Below are 21,255 nucleotides of genomic sequence, written 5' to 3'. Positions count from 1 at the left end.
TGCATGGGGGTGTCATATGCAAAAGAAATTGGGCCGGTGCTAATAGGACTGAGGCACAACAGCAAACTTAGAAAGTTTGACCACAAAAAGAGAAATTCCCCCACCTCACACACTTACACTGCCTCCTGCAGGAAACTGCAGTCTCAACCCCAAACCTTCACTTGAATCGCCAAGGCTAGGCTAGCAGGTCCTAAGGAAGGAGGTGCAAAGCTTGCATCAGAAAAGAGGGACAACGACGACGATGATGACCACCACCACCACCACCACCAACAAAAACTGGCAAAAAAAAGGAAACTTAAGGAGAGGCTCTTGGCTGGAATGAGTTTCTGGCCCCTCCTATTTACCCCGAGTAATCTGGACAGAGGAGAAAAGACATTTCTCTTTTGGTTTATGGCCTTACTTTCAAGTTTTAAATTAGATAAATAGAAGCTTGGTGAGGCATCTCTCAGTGGTGTGTTTCTTCTCTTATCCTCTCCAGCTTCTTTTTCAGGTCCCTCTCTTTCCTTCTGTTACCGCCTCGCCGCGAGATCTCCCCTCTTCTCGGACTTCCTCCCTCCACCCCCTCTCTTCGCCTCCCCTTTGGTCTCTTCCACGTCTCCTCCGGTCCTGCTTCCCTTTCCTTCCTTCTCTCCACCTCTTGGCCCTGGCCCTTCTGAGAGCATGTCTTCTTGTGCTCGCTCTGGTGGTGGGATGGAGGCTAGGTGTGGTGACAGGTGGCGGTGCGGACCCCGAGTACGTGGAGTTACATACTAGAACGATGCAGGAATAATGCTTCTCACCCGGAGCCGTGCTCGCAAGTGGTTCTCCAAGGAAAGGCTGTGCTATCAGCGTGAGATGATTCTAGTGTTTCCTTAGTTGCAGCTTTCTCCTCCTCCACATCCAGATAGAGTCCCTCAGAAAGCTGAAGGCTGCAGAGTGGCATTGGTGAGGACTGCATAGATTCTCCCCAGAACGAAAGGGTGGTTCAAATACAATTTCCTGTTAGTGTAGGAGAGAAAGATGTCCAATGAGCAATAGCTTGCCTAAAAAGCTCTTCTATGGGCATGTAGATATGCTATTTTTTAAATTGTCAACTATTAATAACAAGTACTTGTAAGAGTTAGTGCTTTATTAATAATATTTGACTTGAGGAAACACAAACCACTCCCCCCTTCTTTGGGGATCATCTCTGGTCAAGCAGAGACACATGGGAAGTACTTAATGAATATTTGCCAAATGAATATATGGATGGATGGACGAGCCTTGGAACATGGAAAGATAAGAGCTGGGCTCCAGGGAAGTATCACCTCCACCCCACCCGTTTTGGCCTTGCTCCTTCTCACTCTCTGCAGAAGGTTGGGGCTCCCCGAGAGCTCTGGAAAGGCAAAGGGAGAGCCAGCTTCCCACTCCCTCGGGGGAAGAGCCCCAGAGGCACTCCCCCCGCACAGCGGGGGAGAAAACAGGGCTAGCAGCAACTGTGATGTCCTGGTCTCTGTCCCTTCAGGACCACTTGCAGGAATTCCCAGGGGCCTCCGCGGGCTTTGCAACTGCCACATTTAGGGTTTCCGCTCAGCCCAGTTGGAGGTAGAGAACAGGGCGGAAACAAAGATTGTGGACTTGCCTTTGGCTGGCACCCCCACTCCCACTCACGGCCTCCTGGAATCACCCCCAGGATCCTAGGACCTGACCCCGGGCCTGAGGTGGAACCCTAGGCCTGTCCCACGAAGGCAGTCAGATTAGTCCCATCACCTTACCTATGAGTGGGGACAGCTGTGGCCCCGTGGAGGCTGCCAGGGTGCTGAGGAGTGAAAGGGGCTGTGGACCTGAGGGGTTCTCTCTTTCCCACTCTCCATAAGTGAACGAGTCCCTCCAGCTGAGGTCTCGGGTACAAGGGATGCTGTCTTCACTGGGAGTATCTTTCTCTAGGTCAAAAAGGGAATGCATTTGTTTGTACTTTAATTCACAGAGCAGTCTCACGGGTTATGGCCAACACGTGTAGGGTGCTTATTATGGGCCAGATATGGTTCCAAACAAACCCATGTATTAATGCTCTTTTAATCTTCACAACAACCCCGAGAGGTCAGTGCTGCTCTAGTCTCCATTTTCCTAGGAATCTGAGGCCCCGCGAGGTTAACTTGCGTACCTATGGTCATGTAATGAGGAGTCAGATCCAGAATTCAAAGCCAGAATTCAAAGCTAGGCAACAGAGCCCATGTTTTAACCATCCTACCATTTGGACAAGGCAGTGCCAGTAAAAGGAGAGAACCCATGTGGCTTGGAGAGGATCATTGAGTGAATTTCCCCCAGGAGATTCAGCTAGCTGAACTGGCAATGGCCTGGAACCCAGATGGCCTTAGGCCAGAGCCTGTTGGTCCACTTGGCTTCAGCCACTCAAAGGGTGGCTTGCAGCCCAGCAGCTTTGCCATCACAGTCTCGGCCCACCCGGATCTACTGACTCGGAATCTGCATTTTTAACAAGATTCCCCGGGGACTATTCGCACGTGATAGCTTGGGAAGCCCCGCAATACGCCCCACCACCCACACCGATGGGGAGTTGAAAGGTTCAGCCACACAGGTAAGCTTTGGGACGCTGGTTTTTCCCAATGTAGCTCTCTCCTTCTTTTCATCCAGAAGTTCCAGGAGGCTGAAGTGTGACTATCCTTCCAAACGCAAAGGGTATGGTACCTGGCCCACGGAGGGGAGGAAAGACGGTTCTTCAGTTTCAAGGAAAGAGAAGGGTCCTGAGGACATCCTAGGATAATTCATCGAAAACAGCCTTGGGACGGCTCGGGAGTGGTAGTTCCCATGGCACACATATCCTCTGACTCTGAAACTGAAATATTCTGTCTTCCTCAACCATAATCCCATGGGGTATGTTTTGAGCGTAGGTGTGTGATTGAATGTAAGTGTGAAAACATTCAATACAATGCATCACCGTTGTATTATCTGTCACGTGACAGGAGACAGCATTCTTAGCCTTGGGGAAAACGTGGGCCAGCTCTACTCACCATTTAGAATAGGGGCTGTGAACTGGCAGCCTCCAGGCTGAATCTGGTCTGCAGATACCTTTAGTTTACCCACTGTCAGCCTATGCTGTGCTTTAGCATTTTTATGGGGCAGGGTCACATAAAAATCCAGATTTGGGGCTTTTCTTGAAAACTCAGGGTATCTGGCAACACCAGATCTGTGTTCCAGCATGGTGACAATTAAAGGCTCCACTGAAACCTTCACTTTGTCATTGTCACTGTCCCTGCCATGTCCTATTGCCTCCTCAGTGCTGACCTCCAGGTGTCAGCCCAGCTGTTGTTTAACTTACAGTGGAGTTGAGAGATAAGTCAACCATTTCTCAAAAAAAATTTTTTTTACTGTTTATTTATTTTTGAGAGAGAAAGAGAGAGAGAGGATGTGAGCAGGGGAGGGGCAGAGAGAGAAACCCACAGAATCAGAAGCAGGCTCCAGGCTCTGAGTTGTCAGCGCAGAGCCCGACGCGGGGCTCGAACTCACGAGCTGTGAGGATCAGGACCTGAGCCGAAGTCGGACGCTTAACCGACTGAGCAGACGCTTAACCGACTGAGCCACCCAGGTGCCCCGTAAGTCAACCATTTCTTATATGACACCTAGACTTTCCAGACGTTTGAGTTGTAATCCCTGGTTTGGACGAAAGTTCTTAGAGCTTCTCTGGGATCTACACGCTCCTCTAAATTCCTAACTATGATATTCCGGTTGCCTTCTGAGCCAATGTGGAGGCATAATTTATTAGTGGTACGGTACACGGATACTTATGGAAGCCCTATTGTGTTCTTAGCCCTGTGCTTGCCACGGCAGCTAAATAATTCAGAGGCATGAAAAGAATGAATGTTGGTTGAAGAGATAAGACTTAAGCCTATGTTGGGGCGCCTGGGTGGCTCCAGTCGGTTAACCGTCTGACTTCGGCTCGGGTCATGATCTCAGTTTGTGAATTCAATCCCTGCATCAGGCTCTGTGCTGACAGCTCAGAGCCTGGAACCTGCTTCAGATTCTGTGTCTCCTCCTCTCTGTGCCCCTCCCATGCTCACACTCTGTCTCTCAATAATAATTAAATGTTAAAAAAAAAAAAAAGACTTAAGCCTATGTAGCAATTAGGGAATGATGTAAGAGAGGTTATGACTAAGGAAAGATTTATCCAGAAGGACAGGTAGGATTTAGGGTGGAGCAGACGGGATGAATAAGGCTTAGAGAAGCATAGCCAAGGCTTGACTGGAGCAGATTTGGGCTGGAGAAGACGAGGCACGGACGGGGCTTCTATTTGAGGGGGAGAAAGTGATCGGGTGAGATGGGTAAGAGGGGAAGTTTATGCAGGGTCATGCATGCCAAAATGAGTGGATCTGGGGTAAACTAGAACCTGGAAATTCATGGGGAACCGGCTGCTGTTTCCAGAATGTGTCATGCTCTCTCACACAGACTCTGTCTCCTCCTAGCATGCCCTGCCTCTTCCGCTTCGGCCAGCCCTGCTTGTACTCATTCTCCCTGACTCAGCTCAGACCCCCGCCTTCCTGAGCAGCTTCCTGGGAGGAGTGAGGGACCCCAGGGGTGAGTTTTGAATGTTGCCTAGAAATAGAGTTTTTGTGACTTCAGGATTTACCCATCTGACTCCACCAAATTATAAACGCTTTCCAGGGGGGTACCGTGTCTCTTTCTTCATTGTGATCGGAAGCCTTCGACAGTGTTTGGCGCTTACCAAGTGCCCGCTGCGTGTTTCTGAATGAGGAAATGAACGCACTAGTGGAAAATGATGGCAGGCCAGGCATGAGCTGACCAGGTGGACTAGGGGAGAACCCGCGGGAGTAGAACTGAAGAATATGGAGAAACACTTCAAAGGAAGAAATTGGTAAGATTTGCTGCCAACTTGACTCTGGTGGCCAAAGAGCCTAGAGGAACTCACACTAAGGTACGGAAGGAAGACAGAGATCCAGGAAAGCTGGGGTGGGGAGCTGGAGGGGGAACTTATTCCTACACCTGTGGAGCAGAAAGTTCTCCAAGAAATGGGCGCCCCGTGCCCTCCGTTACCTGGGCTGTCCCTTTTGGTCTGTGTCTTTTTGCTGCTCCTGGAACTCCAGCCATTTCAGGATCAAGGAAATGAAGGTCAAAAGGAAAAGAACAGAGCATGAAACTCTCATTTCAAATCTTGTCTCTGGTTCTATTTTGCTTGATGCCAAAGCTTGAGAGGCAGATATAAATATGAAAAAGGCCAGCTGTGGCTACACTGGGTGGGTGTGACGCATGTTAAAGTACCAGAAGAAAAAATAGGGAAGGGAGAGGAGGGAGGGGAGCTGGGACGGGGAGCAGAATCCATGCCGCTGATTCTGCTGAGGAGGAATGGGTGTGACTCCATCTGTTTGGTCCTTTGTCTCAGCCATTTATTTTTATTTGCTGTGAGTTGCTTGTTGTTGCCAATGTGCAAAAACTGATATAATTGCAACCAGACTAGAACCTGCCTGAATGAGGAGAAAAATCATCACTCGGGGCCTCGTCCTGGGAAATTAAAGAGAAGAAACCAAATGCCTGCACAAAGAAATGGTTGAGATAACAGTGCAGCCAGAAGTCATTTCCCCCTATTTCTCACATCTCTCTGATCCATTTGGGACATGACAAGCCAGACTAGGTTGCCCGGCTTCCTGGCTGGTCTCTCCACACTTACTCTCCCTCTCTTCAAACCACTGTCACTGAACAGCCAGCATGACCTTTCCAAAATGTAAATTGGATCACATCACTTCCCAGTTTAAAATGAGGCTAAGGCGCCCATTACACTGAAGTCTAAATTCATTCACATGGCTTCCCAGCAAACGCTCGGCCCCTGCCCACTTGTTTTTTGTTTTGCTTTGTTTTGTTTTACATTTATTTATTTTTGACAGACAGAGACAGAGCGTGAGCAGGGGAGGGGTGGAGAGAGAGGGAGACACAGAATCAGAAGCAGGCTCCAGGCTCTGAGCTGTCAGCCCAGAGCCCGACGCGGGACTCAAACCCACGAACCGTGAGATCATGACCTGAGCCAAAGTCGGACGTTTAACTGACTGAGCCACCCAGGTGCCCCAGACCCTGCCCACTTGTACTTAGGTCCTTCTGCCACCGCTGCTTCCCCACTGGCCCTTCCTTCTCCTTCTCCGAACTCACCAAGTCTCTTCCTCAGGACGGAACCTTGTTTGTCCCCTTAACCTGCACAGCATTCTCCACCCTTTATCTGGTTAGTGCCTAATGCTCCTACACTGCTCTGACCTTCTGGAAATATTAAAAGCTGCCTGTGCCAGAATTGGCCAATAGACCCCTAGTATCCCTTCTTCCCTTCTCCCTCGGGGACAGAGCATCTAATTTTGTATTAGGCACATGATTATGTACTCTATGCACAATGATGAGTGTGTTTCCCAGCTCTCCTGTAGTTGGGTATGGCCATGCGACTGAATTGCGGCCATGAATATAAACAAAAGCTATCCTTCCGCGAAAAAAGAAAAAAATCCATGATTTAACATTTTGAGACAGTCATAAAGTTGTTTCAATCTATCTTGCTCTATTAGAGTCCAGGGGTCACCAGCTCAGCAATGCTACATTTTACCTAGAAATTTCTTAACTACAGATCTCTGTATGATACACAGCGTGACAACCTCCAGTATAAATTCTTTAGCAGTGGGCAACTAACAAATTTTTTTCTTGTGTTAATACTTTACAGCTTCCAGCCCAAGTTAATGATACAAGTTAATATTGAGAATCTCCTTATGTCTGCCTCTAAATCTGCTGAGGACCCTGCCAAGTACTGATGCGTATGAGCTCATTTAATCTTACAATATCTGGATGAGGTTGGCACTATCATAGTTTCCATTTTGCAGATCTGAAAACTTAGGACCAGAAAAATGAAACAATGTGCCCAAGGGCTCACGGTCAGAGCAGTGACTTGTGCCCGTAAGAGATTATTCCCTTTAACTCTACTGGTTTACCCCCAGCACTCAGGAAAAAAGCCTCTTTTTTTTTTCTGTTGTGTCTCTGAGTTGCTGGTCCCTGTTGTGACAAAAATCTTCTAAAACGTCATTTTTCTCTTCTGGTGACATTTAGCAACTGATTTCGGTTCTCTAGGACACCGGTTCCCACGTTATCTTTGTGCTCTGCTCGTGGTACCCTGTGATCTAAGTGCCCTCAATGCCTGTCTCACGTCAACCAATCTTAAGACTACATCCTAAGTCACCTGCACAACACAGGGACGTTTCCTCAGGCATGGATAAGATGGGCCTGGACCATGGAGTTTTCCAGAACAGATTATACATTTAGAAAACAACCACAGAGGCTCCCTGAATCCCAGCAGAGGCCAGGCGAACTCAATGAGTAGATAACGTTTGAAACAATGTTTTAGTTATTTCTCTGTAGAACTAGGAACTGGATTCAAAACAAGGTTTTGCTGTCCCACCTGTGCTACTAATGTATTCTTATCATTGAAGAGTTACTTTTTATTTTTTTATAACATTCCTCCTCTGGAGTCAAGCCTACAGTGCTTGCTGTGTGGAGGAGAATGAGGCAAAGAGAACTGGCAAAAGGTTGGCCCTAGTCAAGGGTAAAGCCTGGGTACTGAGTGCAGCGTTCCAAGCTCCTCCCTCTGCTCCTTTCCCAAGTTATTTGGTTTCTGGATCTCATGGCCCAGGCCATCTGGGCCACAGAAGGGGTGTCAGACTGGCCCAGTTTAAGTCACGTACCTTAACTGGCGGGGCTGGTGCAAGTCGGCAAAAATCTGAGAGAGTGCTTCACTTTCCCCCTTAGCCATCAGCTGCATGAGGCTCTCGCTGGGCTGGGAGGCTTGGGGTTTCTTCTGTACTAACTAGATGGAGAAAAAAAGCAAAGCCAGGTGGTTAACGCCTTAGGGTGTCTGCATTTTCCTAATCGTGGTCCAGACCTGAGAGAGTTGGGGCTTAAACTGTTCGACTGGGCTGCCGTGTCAGCTGCTCAGAGAGGCAATTCTGAGGCCGTATCTGTTTGTTTATGCTCCCTGTATTCTTGTAAATATCCTTTGGTGCTTTAAGGATACTATAGTCATTGAAAACTTTAGACATCATTTAGTAGATAATCTTTTTCATCTTTTTCTCCTTCAAATTTTTATTTAAGTTCGAGTTAGTTCACACAGTGTAATATTGTTTTCAGTAGAATTTAGTGATTCATCACTTAACCTAGTGCTTGGTATATAATCTATTTTTTTTTTTTAGTTTATTTATTTATTTTGCGAGAAAGAGTAGGGGAGGGGCAGAGAAAGAGAGAGAAATAGAGAATCTCAAGCAAGCTCCACACTGTCAGTGCAGAGCGGGATGCGGGGCCTGAACTCATGAACTGTGAGATCCTGTGTGACCTGAGCTGAAGTGGGACGCTTAGCCAACTGAGCCACCCAGGCTCCCCAATAATCTATTCTTTTTTTTTTTTTTTAATTTTTTTAACGTTTATTTATTTTTGAGACAGAGAGAGACAGAGCATGAGCAGGGGAGGGGCAGAGAGAGAGGGAGACACAGAATCTGAAACAGGCTCCAGGCTCTGAGCTGTCAGCACAGAGCCCAATGTGGGGCTCAAACTCATGAACCGTGAGATCATGACCTGAGTTGAAGTTGGACACTTAACCGACTGAGCCACCCAGGTGTCCCTTGCTACTTGTTTTTATATTTAAATGTAGGGGGAATCAAATACCTGTTGTAAGAATTTGATGAATGGTTTAAAAATTAATTTCTCTAAGAAAAATCCCATTTTGAGCTGCTTTTTACACGAGGGTCAAATTGCCCTCTTTCTTGCTGCCCGTGATGTCCCCAAAGGCACTCTAGCTGTTCGTACTCCTCACGTTCATTTGTTCATTCGTTCATTCAGTATGTATTAGATGTCAGCTGTGTGCCACACACTAGGGATCGTGCTAAGAAGACAGAGAAAAACCCCTGCCTTCAAAGAGTTTATGTTCCAGCTCAAATTGGTCTTATGTCACATCTTAAGGCCTGGGGCAATGCCAGGTGGCTTCACTGGTGAATTCTATCAAATATTTAAAGAAGTGGTAATACCAATTATTCACAAACTCAGAAAATAGATGGGAGAGAGAACACTTCCAAAAGCATTCAATGAGGCTAATAGTACCCTAAGACCAAAGCCAGAGTATCACAAAGGTGTCCCAAGAAAACTACAGACCAATATCGCTAACGAACATAGATGCAAAAATCCTTAACAAAAACCAGGGTGCCTGGGTGACTCAGTTGGTTAAGCGTCCGACTCTTGATTTAGGCTCAGGTCATAATCTTGAGCAATCGAGCCCCATGTTGGGCTCTGCGTTGACAACGGGGAGCCTGCTTGGGATTCTCTCTCTCTGCCCCTCCCCTGCTCATGCTCTCTCTCTCTCTCTCTCTCTCTCTCGCAAAATAAATAAAAATCAACATTTTAAAAAGATGCTAACAAACCAAATCCAATAACATTGAGAAAGGATTATACACACCATGACCAAGTAGAATTTATTGCAGGAACATGAGGTTGGTCTAACATCTAAAACTCAAGTAATGCAAGACATTGTATTAATAGAATAAAGGACAAACCACGTGGTCATCTCAGAAGCTGCAGAAAAAGCATTTGACATAATCCAATACCCATTCATGGTAAAAACTCTCCATAAACGGGGAATAGAAGGGAACTTCCTCAACCTGATAAAGGGCAGCAACCAAAATCTCATAATGAGCATCATACTTAACGGAAGGCTGAATGTTTTTTCCTAAGATCAGGAACAAGCCAAGTAGGTTTCAAGCCCAGTGTGAAGCCCAATGCAGGCCTGGCACTCACAACCCTGAGATCAAGGACTGAGTTCAGATCAAGAGTCAGATGCTTAACTGACTGAGGTACCCAGGTGTCCCTACTTTTGCCACTTCTAACAAACATTGCACTGAAGATTCCGGGTAAGGCAATGAACCAATGGATCCTGACTAGAAATGAGGTAAAACTGTCTTTGCCTGCAAATGACACGTGTGTGTGTATGTGTGTGTATACGTGTGTGTAGAAAATCCCAAGGAATCCATAAAACCTGCTATATCTAATGAACAAGATTAATACACAAAAATCAATTGTATATCTGTATACTATCAATGAAGGATGCAAACATGTTACTGAAAGGTACAAAAACATTAAGAGAAATTAAAGAAGATCAAAATAAATGGAAAGACATTTCATATTCATGTACTGGAAGGCTCAATATCGATAAGATGGTAATTGGCTCCAAGTTAATATGTAAATTCAACATGCTCTTGTAAAAATTCTGCAGGCTGTTTTGCAGAAATTGACAAGCTGATCCTAAAATTTATATGGAAGTACAAAAGATCTAGAATAGCCAAAATAATTTGGAAGAGAAAAAAATTTGGAAAATATACATCACCCAATTTCAAAATGTAGTATAAAGTTAAATTAATCAAGACAATGTGGTATTGGCCTAAGAATAAGCAAACAGAAGATCAGTAGAACTCTCAATTAAGGACCCAGAGGTAAATCCTTAAATTTATGGTCAATTTATTTTCAAGAAAGCTGCCGGGACAATTCAATGGAGAAAGGATAGTCTTTTCAACAAATGGTGCTGGGACAATTGTGTATCCACATGTTAAAAAAAAAAAAAGTACTTAGATTCTTACCTCACACCATACACAAATAGTAATTCAAAATAGGTTATAGACCTAAATAGAAGAGCTATATCTATAAAACTTCTATAAGTAAAGATAGATTAGGGGCACCTGGGTGGCTCAGTTAAGTGTCCGACTTTGGCTCAGGTTATGATCTCCTGGTTCATGAGTTTGAACCTGTGTCAGGCTCTCTGCTTTCAGTGTGGAGCCTGCTTCAGATCCTCTATTCCCCTCTCTCTTTGCCCCTCCTCAGCTCGTGCTCTGTCTCTCAAAAATGGATACACGTTAAAACAGCAACGTATGATTGCAAGTGACTGAGCTATTACTGTAGTACCTTTAGTAAATATTTCTTACCATAGATTAAATCTTTGTGACTTTGGGCTGAACAAAAAAGTCTTAGCTACAACATCAAAAGCCTGATCCATAAAAGAAAAAATTGATAAATTGAAGTTCATCAAAGTTAAACACTTCTGCTACACAAAGGACGCCGTTAAGAAAACGAAAAAGAAATTTACAGACTGGGAGAAAATATTTACAAGACATATGTCTGATAAAGGATTTATATCTAGAATACACAAAGAACTCTAACGACTCAACAAGAAGACAAAACACAATTTAAAAATGGGCAAAAGACTTGAATAGACATTTCACAAAAGAAGATACATAAATGACTAATAAGCCCATGAGAAACTCTCTCAAGATCATTAGCTATTCAGGAAACCCAAATGAAAACCACCATACATCCACTAGAATGGCCTTACTAAAAAACTTAGATAACACCAATGTTGGTGAGGATGCGGAGAAATTGAGACTTTCATGCATCGCTGATGGGAATGTAAAATGGTGCAGCCATTTTGAAAAACAGTTCGTCAGTTTTTTGAAAAGTTAAATAGAAACTTACTTTTAAGTCACATAAATATGTGACCCAGCTATTGTATTCCTCGGAATGTATCCCAGACACATCAAACACACGTCTACGCAAACGCTTCGACACAAATGTTCATATCGGCATCATTCATAATAGTCAAAATCTGGACAAAATCCTCATGTCTACCCACTGATGAACGGACATACAAAATGTGGTTATATCTGTACCGTGGGATGCGACTCAGCAGTGAAAATACTGATAGTCTGACTCTGCCAGAGTTGGCCTCATGCTACAACGCAGATGGGCCTGAAAAACATCACGCTAAGTGAAAGAAGCCAGACACAAAAGACTATAGAGTGTAGGGTTCCATATATATGAAATGTCCAAGAACTATGGATTTATAGAGACTGAATACCGGTCAATGGCTGCCTAGGGCAGGAAATGGGAACATGTGAATGACTGAAAATGGGAGCAAGGACATTTTTAGGGTGATGAAGTATCCCTGTAGTATAGACTGTAGACTCTACCTCAATTAAGCTGATTAGCAAAGGCCTAAGGCAGGGATCACCCTCACATACCAGCTCACCTAAACTCCACAGGCCAGCTCTGGTGCCCACTTACGTTCGAGTCTCCCGAGGGGCTGCAGCTGTTCTTGGGGACCAGACAGTGAGTGACAAGAATCCTAGGGTCTTTGGTGGTGATGGACAGGCCCTTCTGCAGAATCTGAACCAGTCGGATCCAGAAGTGGAAGACAGTCTCTGGATGGTCAGGGTGGAGCCTTAGGTAGTAGATCTTCTCAGTGACTGTCCTCAACCGCAGGATGCGTTGAAGCCGGTCACAGACCTCGAGCTCCACAAACTTCAGGGGGAGTATCCTAAAGCCACAAGGGAAGACACACATGGGCGACCCCTATTGCTTCTGAGCCAACCCTCTCTTCGTTAAAATGAGGAGCGTCTCCCACAGGACTGAGGCTTTGGGGGGTAGGAGAGAGAGGGCTTGGCACAGTGGTGCTCCCACTTTGGAGAGATCAAGCTGGGGAGCTTGATTAAAATGAAGACGCCCGAAGATAGCCCCCGAAACTCAGATTCAGCAGGTCTGGGGTGTGGCCCTGAAATCTGCCGTGATTCTCACGCCGGTGTTCCCTGGGGTCCTGCTTGAGAGAGACAGCCCTGGAGTGAGGTGGCTGGGGTCAGAGGGTTTTTAGTTTCCTCCTTGACAGCATGCAGGGGACTTCCCTCCTCTGCCACAGAGTTGGCACATTCATCGACCCTAATGCTTCAACTACTCTTCGCAATGGGGCTAAAGTTCAGGGGGCTGGCTATCGCCCCACGCAGAGCATAAAGGCGAGGTTTGTCACTGAGTCAACAGGGAGACATCAAGCGTTTACCTGGATTTCTGGGAAGATCTAGGGATTCTTGAGATATCCTACAGATTACTTGGAGAGGTCCAAACATCACATAGACCTGTTTCATCCCAGAGGGGTGTGATGTCCCTGTATGTTACGGTTCTAAGTGAGACTTAGTTCCGCTCATTTTACTAGCAGGAACATTGAGAGGCAGCAAATAACCTGTGACTCAAAAATTATTGGAGTCGGTTGGATACCAAAGACTAGAACCCGTGTTCTCCCAAACGGTGCTCCATTTGCTGGACCTCAGTGCTTCCTTGCCGCTCGGCCCAAGGCGGAGAGATTTCCTATGAATTCAGCGCGGTGAGTGCAGCAAGAAGGGAAGTGGGCTGTTGACTCGCTTCTCATTACCGGCCACAGAACACTTCCCTTTGCCCCCCACCCCTTAGCCTTGATGCTCGCAGTGCACCCGGGCTTGGGCTACCGTCGCCTAAAAAATTAACATCACTGCCAATGACTTCTCTGCTTCTCCCCATCTTGAGTTGAGTCCCAAAGCAGCCTCCCGCTCTGGGTCTGCCCCTCGCCCTACTCCTCTTCTGTTCCCCTCTGTGTTGCTTACCTCTTCAGGATGATGTTTGGGGCTTTAGATGGTCTGTTCCATGTCTGGCTCTGTCCCTGGTGCCATTTGACACTAGCCATGAGGAGGATATTGGGAAGGGGCAGGCAGGGCACGGAGGAGGTCACCCCAACGGCCATGGTGTTGGAGGCTTTGTAGATGTCTATCCAGTTCCTGCCCTTTTTGACCTGCAAAGCAGTCCCGTGGGCACAGCCCTGAGCGTTTGGCAGAAGGAGCAGTGTATTTTAGCTGAGGGTTTCCCAACCCTGGCACTATGCACTTCGGGCTGGATAATTCTTTGTTTGGGGGAGAGGGGTCTCCTGTGCTCTGGGGATGTTTAGCAGCATCCTCGGCCTCTACCTACTAGACGCCAGCAGCGATCCCTTCCCCACCCGAGTTGTGACCATCAAAAATATCTCCAGATGTTACCAAATGCCCCCTGGTGTTGGAGGGGGGGTGCGAAATCAATGCTTGCTGAGAACCACTGTTTTAACCTATATTGGTTAAACGCCTATAAGAACCATAATCCCGGAGTTCCTGGACGTGTGTTGCATTTCTGTGACCCCTCCCCAACAGTTTCCTGGATTTTCTTAGACAGGTTTGTCTATAGGCCCTTTTTTGAGGGGCCCTATAATCTCCTTTCCCTGAACCATAAGGTCCCGTGCAATCCCAAGGTCTGTTTATTCTGGGTTCTAGCTGGCCTGAGGAGAACCCAGGCAAGGAAACAAAAATGCACCGAGCGCCCTCGTACTTAGGCCTTTGCTTCCTGTGTTTGCGTGTAATAACCAGGTTGGTCCAACCCCTTTTACAAGACAGGAAACTGGGATTCAGGGTGCGCCGGTCACTTGCACAATGACACCTCCTGATGAGAGAGCAGATTCTGAGCCCTGGTCTCTCCGGCTGCCCAGCTGCTGTTCTTTCACCAGTCAGCATTTCTGTCACAAACCCTCAAAGGGCAGCTCATTTCACTGCCTCTTTGTTCATGTCTTTGGGCTGACAGCCTGGAGGGGGAAGCAAATTGAGGGATTCGGATACCAGATCCTCTACTCAGAGCAGAGAACACCTGACCTCTTCCCCCACGATGACAAGCGTCTCCAGAAGAAGCCTTGTCTGGGGCTCTGCAACGTCAGGGTCAGATGCATTCCAGGCCCACTGACTTCTCCTTGCCTCAGTTCTCACTCCACGCCAGTCCCAGGGACAGACCCTCCCAGTCATGCCTTGGGAACAGGTCTAGAAGAATCAAGGAGTGCCATTCTGCACGACCCAAGAGTACCTGGACAAAGTTGCTTTCAAACACCACTGAGTCAGGAAATAGGTTGAATTCTGGAGAATGAACCATCTGGCAGAGCAATCCCTCCTCCACACCCAGGCCCACTCCAGGGTTTGGCTCCCCATCCACAGGCAAGAGGCCCCTGACTTCTTCCCAGACATTCAGGGAGGGGAAGATTGCATAGGATCTCGTGACTTGTACTGTCTTCTTTGATTTCCACTGAGTCTTTCTCTGTGGAACTGATGACAACATTTCCGCACATGCTCAGGGGCCTACCGCAAGTTTGTCCTGGTACCTCTCTCTTCCCTCCTGGCCTTGGGCAGCTGGCCAAGGCCTGGGACCGCCAATCAGCTCACAATGATGAATGGATGACATCATGAAAAAACCAGGGCAGGCCTGCAGGAAAGGGAAACGCAGAGGAGCCTCCCTTTTCCTCCAGAGCGCTTTCACGGCTTGTTTATGCCCTCACGCTCCCCAGCCCCTGTTGGAACCGGGGACACAGTGCCCCCAGAACTTGCTGAGCAAGTGGTGAGCCAGGTAGAAAGCAAGGAAGGAAGGAAGGCTGTTGGGAGGGCATTTACCTCCCTGCCTGTCAACCCTCTCTTACTCCTAATGCAACCTGCCCGCGATCAGTTTTAAGGGCCGGTGTCTATTTAAAACCCAGCCCTTCAGAGCATTGCACGATGCGGGAGCACACATGCCCTGGTTTATCTGCAGGAGCCCGTTCCATTTTAGAAGGAATTGCTGGGCTCCGTGCTCTGCTACGGCTGGGTGGTTACTTCTACAGGCCTTATTTTCCTTAGGAGGTAAAACTGAAGAAGTAATCAGTTTCTTACCCAGAGGCTGGCTTTGTGAGGGTGCCAGCTGAGAAGAATAGAGCTGGGATGGGCGTTTCTGCTGAATCAACAAGCCATTCCCCTTCTCGGAGAGCGACAGCGTTCCTCATCCTGGAGCCAGAAGGTGCGAGAGCCCATATCCTGCGGTGGCTAGGTCAAGGGCAAAGAACCCAGCAGGTTGACCGTTGTTCAAGTCCACTTCAGGGAGAAATTGTATTCTAATTTGGACAAAGTTCCAGAATTTACTAAATGATGTATTATCCATCAAAATCAAATATGATCAATTTAGAAAAGCAATTTGATGGGGCACCTGGGTGGCTCGGTCGGTTAAGCGTCCCAACTTCGGCTCAGGTCATGATCTCACAGTTTGTGAGTTTGAGCCCCACGTTGGGCTCTGTGCTGACAGCTCGGAGCCTCGATGGAGCCTGCCTCATATTCTGTGCTCCCTCTCTCCCTGCTCATGCTTGCTCTCTCTCAAAAATAAACTTAAAAAAAGTGTTTTTAAAAAAGAAAAACAATTTGACAACCAATATATGTGACGTACAAGCAGAGCGATTTATTTTTGTATTCATTGTCAAGTCTGAGAGATGGCTGAAAGGTCATGAGGCTTTCCTGATCTGATTCCATCAGCCCCTCACCTGGTCACTTCTATTATGCACCTGTTCAAGCACCTGAAACAGCTCCTAGGTTGGTAAAGCAACTTCCGTATTCACGTTCCTCATTTTCTTTTGCTTATCATGTGGGAAAAATGTCCTCCATGGAACATTCTGTAAGGACGGGGCCAAGAGACCCCATCCTGTGGTTTACATTTCCCTAGGAACAACACACAATACAAATGGGATGGCAATTAACACACTGATATAAGTTAAAGCTTACCCACAACAGTAAAACTTATTGGCCTAGATACATGGCTTGGATATATTTGGCCATTGAGACATCCAAAAGTCCCCTTCAGCTGGGAAGGTGACTTTTTCTCTTTTCTGTACAAGCCTGTTGAGTCCACTTCTGTGGTATGTGGAAGAGACTTTAGGACCCAGCCTAGAAAGCTAATTGTGAGAAAGTGAGCTTTCGGCTCTAAACAAACTGCCAAGCAATGGTAAAATGTCTTTAAGATGTCTACCCTTCCAGGGGCGCCAGGGTGGCTCAGTCGATTGAGCGTCTGACTCTTGGTTTTAGCTCAGGTGGTGATCTCACGGTTCGTGAGTTCGAGCCCCACATCAGGCTCCATGCTGGCAGTGTGGAGCCTGCTTGGGATTCTCTCTCCCCCCACCCCCCGCCCCTTCCACATGCACTCTCTCTCTCAAAATAGAGAAACGTTAAAAAAAAAAAAGATGTCTACTTTTCCTATTTGCCCCTATTGAACCCTCCAAAGTAGCACACTGAAACTTTTTAAAATCCATTTGGAACATGCTTAGTTGCCTTTCCCAGTATCCATTATCTCCATTTCTTTATTAATGGAATGCTTGATTTTTAGTTGGGCGCATATCTGGAATAAAAATTACATTTCCTGGTCTCCTTTACAGCTAGGTAAGGCCATGTGATTATGTTCTAGTGACAGAGATGTGAGCTCAAGGTTCAACTGCTATGAGGAAACCTTGTAGGAAGGGGAGTGCTCTCTTCACTCCTTATGTTGTTCCTCCTGGCTGGAATACAGACTTGATGGTTAGAGCTTGGCAGCCCCATTGGGCCATGAAGTGGCATTGTAAGGACGGTAGCACAGCAATATAAAAGGGCTCCAATTCCTTGATGATCATAAAACTGCCATACCAGTCCTGGACTGCGTACCTCCAGACTTCCTTATGGATGAGAGAAATAAATTTGGGTGTTCTGTCACATTGAGCTGGGCTTAAAACTTGCTGATACAACTATATAAAACTCCTATCTACTCTTCTGGACCAATTTTACAGGACATAATGGTACTCTTTACCACTAATTCTAAGCAATGAAGACGATAGGGTTAATTCGCAGGAAGTTAGGATCTTAGGAATGACAAACTTGTCACTTCTAGGGAGGAAGGTTGTATAAATATATATCCCAAGAACATGAGAAACTCATGGCTCTTGTCTTCCTGTGTATGCAGGGGTGTCGATGCCGCCACAATTGCTGCTTTGGGCACCTTTGGTAATGAGCACTCTGGTGAGAGTCTTCTTGCCAATGTTGATAGTCCTTTGGCTTGAGGCTAAAATCACTTGGTCATGTCATGTATCATTTCAAAGCTTGCTCAGGAGTGACCAGGATATCTGGCGGTCATTTGGGGCTGGACCTGGGTTCTGTGGCGCTTAAAGATTATATAATTTTGGAGACACTTAAAAATAAAAATACTGGAGGGACAGGACAATAGGGAGTTACTGTTTAATGGGTACAGAATTTTAGTTTGGGAAGATGACAAAGTTCTGGAGACGGATGGTGGTGATGGCTGTACAAACAGTGGGGATGTACCTAATGCCACTGAACCCTACACCTAAAATGGTAAGTTTCATGTATATTTCCCACAGTAAAACATTTCTAAAACATAAAAGACAAAATAAAAAGTCCCCACAAAAGTATGACACAAACTGCTCAGAGCCCTCCTAGGGCCTCAGAAGTTTCCATGTGAACAAAGGGTCCTGAAGCGTAAGCTTTATTATCTTCATGGTAAATCTGTCCCGTTTAAATTTGTGTCACTATTTTAAAAAGAAAACTATTACATAAGCAGCACATGTGCTTGTAGAACATCAGAAAACAGAGACAAGTTTAAAAAAACAAACAGCATTTTCTTACTTCCCAGAGAACATCACTGCAACAACCTTGGGTGTCTGTGTGTGCGTGTGTGTGTGTGTGTGTGTGTGTGTGAGAGAGAGAGAGAGAGAGAGAGAGAGATTGTACTCTGAAAATGGTTTTATGACTTTTTTATAACCTGTATCATTTAGCCAACACTTTCTGCCTTTGTGTTTCAGAATCCTTTTATCTCATCTCCTCTAATTTCTAGGCCATATTAAAACTCCTCCATTTAACTCCAATTATTCTTATGACTGATTTATCGAAATCAGCATTGAATCCAGGACCACACATCCCCCTTAAGTTTAGTGTAATCTAGACAGTCTCTTTTTTAGGACTCCTCCTAAACAATCGAGGCAGTTGTCCTACAGAAAATCCCACCTTCTAGATTTGTCTGGTTACTTCCTTGTGTTTAGTTTGCTTTTCTAGTTACTATCTTTTCTGTGAAATAGAGTTTACATCTAAAGGGCTGATGGATTCAGGTAAAAGTGTTTTTTTTTTTTTTTTTAAATTAAAATAGTCACTATTTCTTAATGACAAGCTACCATGGGATCTATGTACGATATTACTCTTCTTTCCCAAAGAATGTCCACAGGAAAATACATTGGAAGAATAGGTATCAGGAGAAAAACGATTCCAGGAAACAGAATAAAGCTTTTGACGAGAATCTTTTCTGTACTCTCAAGGGACTGTATAGTCCCTATGAAACAAACAAACAAACAAACAAACAAAAACAAAATCAGATGCCAAAATGAGATGAAGACAGGATTCGATGAGTTAAGGGGAAAACAGAAGAAAAACCCACTCAGTGTCTGACAGTCACATTAGAAGCCACAAGAAATGGAGGGGACATGACAGCAAACCAAGTCAGTGACGTGCGTAACAGGCCTGAGACTTTCACACAGAGCACAATAAAGAAGGGCAAGCAACAAGGAAATGGAAAGAAAATGATAGTTATGTAAGACATTTATGTCGATCCAACATACAGCTAGATTCCCTGATGAAGAGGGAACGAATGAAACTGAAAAAGTAGTCAAAACCATAAAAGAAAAAGCCATTTCTGAAACAAACAAACAAACAAACAAAAAACAATTTGGCAAACAGACAGGATTTACTATATTCCAGGTAAACTGAATAAAGAAACCATTGAGACCAACATAGCCCTTGTGAAGTTCCTAAATTTAGGCAAAACAAAAGCATCCTGCTACAGATATCTGCATAGAAGAAGCAGACGTTCTACCAAGGGGAATAAAATGAGACTGGCTTTAGACTTCAGCCTCCTTAGATGCCATAAGGCAACGGGACGAAGTAAAAGGATGTTGAGGAGAAAGGATGTGACCCAAGAATTCCACAAATTTAAATCGAATGACATTCGTTCAAGTGTAAAGAAGTCAAAATAATATTAAACTACTACGCACACCTGAATAAATAAATCCATAAGCTGGTTCTTTGAGGAAAAAAATAATTAGACCACTAGCTAACGGTTTACTTTTTTAGAAAAGGAAGGCATAAAACATACAATTTGAATAAGAGAACACAAATAAGTACAAATAACTAGGAAGTACACAGGCTCCTGGATAAAGGTAATGGCACGAACCTGTATTACTTATAGTCCAGGCACTCAAAAGACCTCAAAATATAGTGACTTAAAATAGAATTTGATTTCCTCTTACACAGTAGCCCACAGACAGGCCGTCCTGAGCTGGTAGAGTATCTCTGCCATTCGCAATATATTACTCTTTGTCTCTGGGTTTCAAAGTGCCCGCTCCAGCTCCTGCCATCATGTTTGCATACTGGCCAGTGAGAAGGGGAAAGGGGAAGGGGAGGGCACACTCATTCCTTTTAAGGGCACGACCTGGAAAGGGCATAATCACTTTTGCTCACACCCCATTGGTCGGAATTCAGTCACACGGCCACACCCAGGTACAAGGGAAGCTGGGTCATGTAGCTTTTAGCTGGATGGCCATGCGCCCACCTAGAACTGGTGGGTTCTGTTATTTATTATTTAAGGGTTAAGGATATCATTGTATAATCGGCAGGCTCCGCAAAGGAGCCATGTCACCGAATTACTCCCTCTGACATCCACAGTAAACACACAATAATTTTTTTAATAGCAAAAACTTAACTAGTGACAACCGAACAAGAGGTTAAGTGGAGGCCAAAAAAATAGAGCGGGATAAGCGTCCGACTTCAGCCAGGTCACGATCTCGCGGTCCGTGAGTTCGAGCCCCGCGTCAGGCTCTGGGCTGATGGCTCGGAGCCTGGAGCCTGTTTCCGATTCTGTGTCTCCCTCTCTCTCTGCCCCTCCCCCGTTCATGCTCTGTGTCTCTCTGTCTCAAAAATAAATAAAACGTTAAATTAAAAAAAAAAAAAAAAATAGAGCGGGAAATCTGGATGTGGCCTGATAAGAGAGAAAGTAAGCTATTTAATATAATTATGTGTGTTCTTACAAATGACCCACGCCCACTCCCACCCCACCCCCCACTCCCCCCAAATTGGAGGGAGACAGCCTGAGGGAGGGAGTAATCAGCTCAGGGAAAACAATAGAAAAACCTCCAAGAGCAGAAGCCCCTATTGATTACAACACTGTCTCACCACCACTGAGGCAGGAAAGCTCTTCTGGGCTCTCTGTTTCTCAGGTCTTCAGGCTGAATTGACAAAGCTTACCCCACGAGAACAGGATATACCCCCAACTAGAAAAGATCACATTTTAAAAACTGTCAGGAGACGGGGCGCCTGGGTGGCTCAGTCAGTTAAGTGTCTGACTTCGCTCGGGTCATGTTCTCACGGTTTGTGAGTTCGAACCCCGCGTCGGGCTCTGTGCTGAAGGCTGGGAGCCGGGAGCCTGCTTCAGCTTCTGTGTGTCCCTCTCTTCCTGCCCCTCGCCCCCCTGCTCTTGCTCTGTCTCTCAAAGATAAGTAAACATTAAAAAAAATTAAAAAAAAAAAAAAAA

General features: G+C 45.8%; 1 protein-coding gene across 9 annotated transcripts; it reads right to left on the bottom strand.

Moving 5' to 3' along the window:
• Positions 1 to 371: 371 nt before the first annotated feature.
• Positions 372 to 20,135, bottom strand: FAM71F1 (family with sequence similarity 71 member F1). Of its 9 annotated transcripts, none has more exons than XM_042923969.1 (9): positions 19,900 to 20,135; positions 15,546 to 15,763; positions 14,986 to 15,105; positions 13,443 to 13,627; positions 12,100 to 12,352; positions 7,692 to 7,813; positions 5,026 to 5,081; positions 1,734 to 1,901; positions 372 to 978 (listed from the first exon to the last, which is right to left on the bottom strand). In XM_042923969.1, exons 3-9 carry the CDS (start codon positions 15,085 to 15,087, stop codon positions 965 to 967), a joined length of 900 nt encoding a protein of 299 aa, XP_042779903.1. In that variant the 5' UTR covers positions 15,088 to 15,105; positions 15,546 to 15,763; positions 19,900 to 20,135; the 3' UTR covers positions 372 to 964. The 9 variants fall into 9 exon arrangements, with proteins under 9 accessions (XP_042779903.1, XP_042779911.1, XP_042779921.1 ...); XM_042923977.1 differs by having other exon boundaries at positions 19,976 to 20,135; XM_042923987.1 differs by having other exon boundaries at positions 15,546 to 15,695; positions 19,976 to 20,135.
• Positions 20,136 to 21,255: the final 1,120 nt, after the last annotated feature.

The sequence above is a fragment of the Panthera leo genome, chromosome A2 (genome assembly GCF_018350215.1).
Source record: "Panthera leo isolate Ple1 chromosome A2, P.leo_Ple1_pat1.1, whole genome shotgun sequence".
NCBI classification, from domain to species: Eukaryota; Metazoa; Chordata; class Mammalia; order Carnivora; family Felidae; genus Panthera; species Panthera leo.
This window is presented reverse-complemented; position numbering and strand designations above follow the sequence as displayed.